The sequence below is a fragment of the Mizuhopecten yessoensis genome, unplaced genomic scaffold (assembly GCF_002113885.1).
Source record: "Mizuhopecten yessoensis strain PY_sf001 unplaced genomic scaffold, ASM211388v2 scaffold10921, whole genome shotgun sequence".
Lineage (NCBI taxonomy): Eukaryota > Metazoa > Mollusca > Bivalvia > Pectinida > Pectinidae > Mizuhopecten > Mizuhopecten yessoensis.
Genome location: NW_018408788.1, coordinates 1,896,373 through 1,902,333, shown reverse-complemented (window position 1 = coordinate 1,902,333; position 5,961 = coordinate 1,896,373). Strand labels below are relative to the sequence as shown.

Sequence of the window (5,961 nt, the reverse complement as noted above, 5' to 3'; positions counted from 1 at the left end):
AAGATCTAACCAATTGAGCTACCTGATCATCGACGATCGACCCAATCCAGTTCCGCTACATTCCTCACTCCTTCCTTTAACTGGTCTTCGCCCGCGAAGACACAATTATTTACAACTCGGGTTCGGATATCCCCTTGTTAAACATTCACCCAGTGCTTGAAACAGGGGTTGGCAAGCTCGCGAATTTTGTGACAAGAGAAAGAGAGAATAAACGGCCGGGCTGGGGTGTGAACTCGGGACCGCTACATTACTCCATCCTTTCTCAAAACTAAGCATTTGGTTCAAATTAGCCTACGTGTGGTATAAGATTGTTTAATGGACAGAACAGCAATCTGTTCAGGGAGAGTCAATGGTATCCAACGTAACAATTATGACGTCATAATGGTTATAATATTTTCTAAATCTATCAGAACATAAACGTCATAAGATAAGTTTACGTCCTCTGTCACGGTGTCTACAAATGACAGGGCCACATTTAATGACACAACCTGGATCAGGTTTGAAGAATGTTGATTGTTTAAGACATGTAACTGTTCTGAACGTTAAGCAGGGAATAACAACTAGTCCTTACAAATGGTAGTTGTTATTCCCTGCATAACGATCAGCATTTAGGGTAATGGCAACAACTGGTTAACCCGCTGTTAGTATAATGTGACCGGGCGGCATGCTATGCAGGGAGCCTTCGGCATGGTATTTCAGTGAGCTAGCACTATAAAGTCGGCATCAGACCATTCCGCTGTCTTTCCTTGTTTACAAAGGTATGATTGAATGATCATCTTATCATTCATTTTCCTGTGATGCCGCACGCTTTCATTTTGTGAAAAAGTAGCCTAAATGAATGACGAAAGCCTTACAGAATTAAGGTTAAAGTGGCGGATTTGTTTTCCGTTTTATCTATGGCAGTTGCCCAGTCTTTCAGAACTTCTTGGTGTTTCGTTGTGCATGACCGCCCTGGTCTAAAACCGTACGGACCTTATGAAAATAAGTTACTGCTGTTCACATGTAGGACTATAAGACTCTTTCATGCCCAGAGTAGTAGGATAGGGACATTCCACCCGAGGGTCGAATATCCCTATCCTACACCATTGGGCATGAAAGAGTATTGTTCTCTCATTCCAACCACCAGAATAAGCCATTATGAAAAAATCAATTCAATCCCCCCCCCCCCCCCCGAGTTTTTTGACGAAAACGAAGCATATCCATATTTGCAAACAAGGTTTTGACTGGTTTAGAAGTGAGGTCAAGGGGTTTTAATAAGCTTGGCGGAACCCTTTTTTATGTATTGGACAGACATTTCTGTTCTGTTTGAAAATACGTTTCAGTGCCAGTCGTTTGCGGTGGGTTTTTTTAGTTCGAGTTACCTCCCTTAGATTGAAAGCGAGGCAGAACACACCCACATGCACACCAGAGAGAAGAAAGCAGGAAGAAAATTGATTCAACAATGTCGAGGCTGTAAAGGTGTATCATCACGAGATAGCGTTGACAACTAAAAGGTTTAATAGTTTTGATGTCTGTTAGTCTTTTTATTATATGTTAAATAATAAGTAAGATAATATCTTTGTAAGTTTTTGCTTTCAATGTATAGAAACAGAAAGTAGTTAAAACACAGGGATTGTTTACATAATTTATTATAGACTACCAAACGTTTTAGACGACAATTTTGCTTTCATCTTGGTATATGCACATGATTTTAAATACTATTGTCTTACTCCGTTGAAACGTGTTTGGACATGTGTGTGATCCCCATAGATTTATACATGATATAATTATTTCCACACATGTGTGTACCGGAAGTAAATACTTATACCACCCACTCTTCACGTGGAGTAACGGGGGATATAGTGAAGGCTACAGGAGGCAAAGTATGGAATACATATAAAAGAATTATATCTAAGGAGTGAATGTTTGAATGTCAGTTTTTCATATCTTCCAATCACTGTGATAATGACACAGAAAACGAAAATAAAGTGTAATATGGTAGGTTTTTGTTTACAAGCAATAAGTTTTTTAAATCTTACACAAAAAGCACATCTGACATGGCGTAACATCAGCTGGATTTTGATTATATTATTAGACGTTATATTCGTATATATATAAACCGTATTTAATATATATATAATATATATAATTAATTGTGTATAGGTTGACATTACATTCTTTCATATTCAAGTTTTACATAACAATGAACGGAGATTAGGAATAAGTTTTGATTGGATTCTTGAAATAATGAATATACTTTTGTAAAAATAGATTTACCCATTTTTATACTAGTGTAAAACACCATTGTATTTTATACAAATAATGTTTTTTTTGTCTTCAGTATATGAAGTTTACTAATATCATCCGGGTTAAAATCATTACTCATTACCTAATTTAGTTCCATCTTGTCAGTTCTAGTTGCGAGACCTTATACTTCTGGACTGGAATAGGTGTGTTATTGTGTACGATACAATGATATAATACTGTCATCAATAAAAAAAATAAGAAGTAGGTACATAATAATAGCTGTTGTCTGATACAGCAGGCCTCTTTTTCTCCCTAAGTACTGTAAATGCCGAAATTTTCGCGTGTAGAAATGTTCGTGTCATGACCTGTTAAACTGATCGCATTGGAAAAGTTTGCAATGTTTCTAAAATCTATACATTCTTTTATCTATACTCTGTGTATAAATATTCGCGTATGGCTTATTGGCGCTAATTTACTCAACTGGAAAAATGCGAATATTGCCACTCCGCTAAAAAAGCCATTTTTACATTTTACAGTGTTTTTACAACTTAAACTGCATTAATTGTATCGTTGCATTAACGCACACAAAACGATCTCAGTAAAACAATTGTTTATCTCTTCCCTGATAATAATGACGCCTATGATATTGGAATGTTTGGGACAATGTATGTATAATTTTCATTTTTGTATACTTACAGATACACCGACAATAATCATGGCGGAAGTCCCCGCACATAAAGACAACCCGTCTTACAAGTGCCTGTTATGCCTCAGTGAGTGCAAAATACCCCGTCAGCTACCGTGCTTTCATACATTTTGTACAAGTTGTTTAGACACTTACATCAACTCCGAATACGTTATAGAGGACAACAGGACATATTTTCCATGTCCGGTGTGTGAAAGTCCTTGTTCCCCTAACGACAAGGAGGCTCCCGTTAACTCCTGGGCCGGGTCGTTTCCTTTACATCCGAATTTCGGATCCTTGACTTGCAAGAAGACCGAATCTAGTGGGACTTTCTGCCATGGGTGTCTTACCGATGGTGAAGAGAGTGTTGGCTCATTCTGGTGTAGAGACTGCAAGGAGGTCCTGTGCAAGCAGTGTCGAGTGGCACACCGACGAAGCACGCTACTTTCCAAGCACAAAGTCATTGCCATAGAAGAGGTTACTAAGTCAGATGTACAGTTGCCTGTCACCATTGACGAAACATGTCCTCATCATGCGGGGAAGACGATCGAAGTATATTGTATCGACCACAACGCCTTGTGTTGTGTTCTGTGTCTGACACTGTCACACAGATCATGCCAGAATGTAAGCAGTCTAGAAGACTTGACAAAGAAGATCACTCCAGGATTCGTTGAAAGTGGGCTAGACAAAGTTAACAATGAGTCAAGGAGGATCGTCGATGAGGACGAAAACAAACTAACCGCTCTCGAAACTGATTATCAGTCAATGACCAAAGACATGGCCACAATGATAAAGAAAGCGAAAGATAAACTGGATGATCTTCAGGCTGATTTCGAGACCGGCCTCGAACACACATACAAACGTAATAAGGACATCTTATTGGACCGATTACGTACCAATAAGATGTTTCAAACAAATGTGCAAAACACCAATCAGTTGATGTTGCTGATGAAGGAAAGAGGATCGGACTGTCAACAGTTTATTACAGCGGAGCAATCCAAGACACAGATTCTTAGACATGCACGGCGACTGCAGCAGAGGACCAAAGACAAACACAACACTTTCGAAATAAAAATCAAATATGACGAAACATTAGAAAAGGTCACGAATGTGATGACACATATAGGAACGTTAGACGTGTCGTCTTCATTATCATCAACCTCACTTGATGCCCTCACGTCTATCGGAACAATTATTGACACGCTACAGTCAACACCGTTCGTAACACCATTTACCAAATCCACATCCTCTTCGGACATAAAGGGTGCTGTAGGGAAGGTAGCAGTTCAGTCTTCGTCGGGAAAGCAGCAGTTCATCAACCTCACTTGATGCCCTCACGTCTATCGGAACAATTATTGACACGCTACAGTCAACACCGTTCGTAACACCATTTACCAAATCCACATCCTCTTCGGACATAAAGGGTGCTGTAGGGAAGGTAGCAGTTCAGTCTTCGTCGGGAAAGCAGCGCGTAGACGTGTTGACCGGATCGTTGTCTCTGATCAAATCTGTACATAGAAGTGTCATTGGTGGATCAGATAGTCCTTTTTTGACAGGAGGGGTATTCATAGACGGAGAAGGTCTACATGTAACGGAGTTCAACAACCAGAGAATTTTGGTGTTTGACGATCAATACAACTATGTTCGGCACTATGATGTGGATGGCTTCCCTTCTGATATCACAAAAGGGTTTGCACCTAATGAGGTACTGATAGCCCTATTGAACGCACCAATCCTCAGGTGCACAATTCAGGGAGGTGTCCTTACCACGGTCGGTAGTATTAGTAGTCCAGAATTATGGGGTGTGAATACTCTGGGGGACCAACTACTGATCGGGAAAGACGATTCTGTACAGTTTATAACATCAAACGGGGTACAAAGGGAGTATTTTAGTAAAAGTGGTGAATTTACGTATGTGTCTGTATCTCCGGACGGATTCTTTTCCCACAGGGACGGTGACGTCATTGTGAGTCGATCACGTGATGGGACGGAAGTGTTTCGGCATATGTGCAAGGGAATGAGAGAACCACGAGGAATAACCGTTGACCAGGATTGTAATGTTTATGTCTGTGGTAAGTTGTCAGGAGGGGTTCACCTGATATCTCCAGACGGTTCTAAAGATACTCTCCTACTTTCGAAAATGTCAGGATTCACGGAGCCTTATGCTATAATGCTTCATCCAACAAGACAGGAGGTCATTGTAACATCAAGCCAGGAAAAGGTGGTTTTGGAAGTCTACAAGTTCTGTGGTCTATGATTGGCGGAGCTAGACAGATAATTTGAATATTTTCTATTTAATCATAACTGCTTAAATATATAAGAAGTAAATACTATATAAAATAAAATGCTTTTAAACATATTATAAGACTAATTTTGTTGTTATTACTTTAGATACTTGTGACTCGCTTCCTTCAAATGCAGGAGTCAATTGTCTGTGAAGAAACTTTTTTGTGGTTTTAGTCCTTGCAACAGCTAAGGTCATATGGAGACGGTTGCCTAGGGAGACGCTTATGAGACGCGTTAGGGAGTAACGCTAGGGAGATGCCGCGGTAGAGAAGAAAGGCTAGCAGAGACAGATCCCAGGTGTTATAAATTGGTGGCAGCAAATCAGTTTTTGTTGTTTAAATGTCCTCTTATTTAAAGAAACTGCTGATTGGAGGGCATATAAGTTAGATGCAGCAAACATTTTCTTTCCCAATAACTGCACATAACTAATTGATGAAAGGAACATTAGATTATGTCTTCCTGTTTTATTTCTATTGTTTTTATTTACCAATGATTCCAAATTTAAGTTTAAAGAGGAGTTGCTCAACCATGGATTTCGAAATATTACCTGTCATTTGGTACTTCGATACTTGTTTGATTATATCTGAGTTATAAAAACTTGTTAAACTCAAATCTCTTATCAAGTGCTGGAGCCGTAGATCTCTTACTCCTTTAGGGAGAATTAGTATAATAAAAACTTTACTTATCACTCAGTTCAATCCTCTTTTTTTTGCATTACCCAATCCTGATGATGCTTTTATAAAAAACTGAACTCAATCCTTTTC

General features: G+C 39.2%; 1 protein-coding gene across 1 annotated transcript; it reads left to right on the top strand.

Moving 5' to 3' along the window:
* Nucleotides 1–1,387: 1,387 nt before the first annotated feature.
* LOC110463704 (transcription intermediary factor 1-alpha-like) lies at nt 1,388–5,283 on the top strand. Its single transcript, XM_021518510.1, has 2 exons — nt 1,388–1,493; nt 2,925–5,283. The coding sequence occupies exon 2, from the start codon at nt 2,942–2,944 to the stop codon at nt 4,238–4,240; it is 1,299 nt and encodes a 432-aa protein (XP_021374185.1). The 5' UTR covers nt 1,388–1,493; nt 2,925–2,941; the 3' UTR covers nt 4,241–5,283.
* Nucleotides 5,284–5,961: the final 678 nt, after the last annotated feature.

Coding starts and splice junctions, on each gene's coding strand:
- LOC110463704 (XM_021518510.1), top strand. CDS start 2,942: ATGGCGGAAGTCCCCGCACATAAAGACAACCCGTCTTACAAGTGCCTG.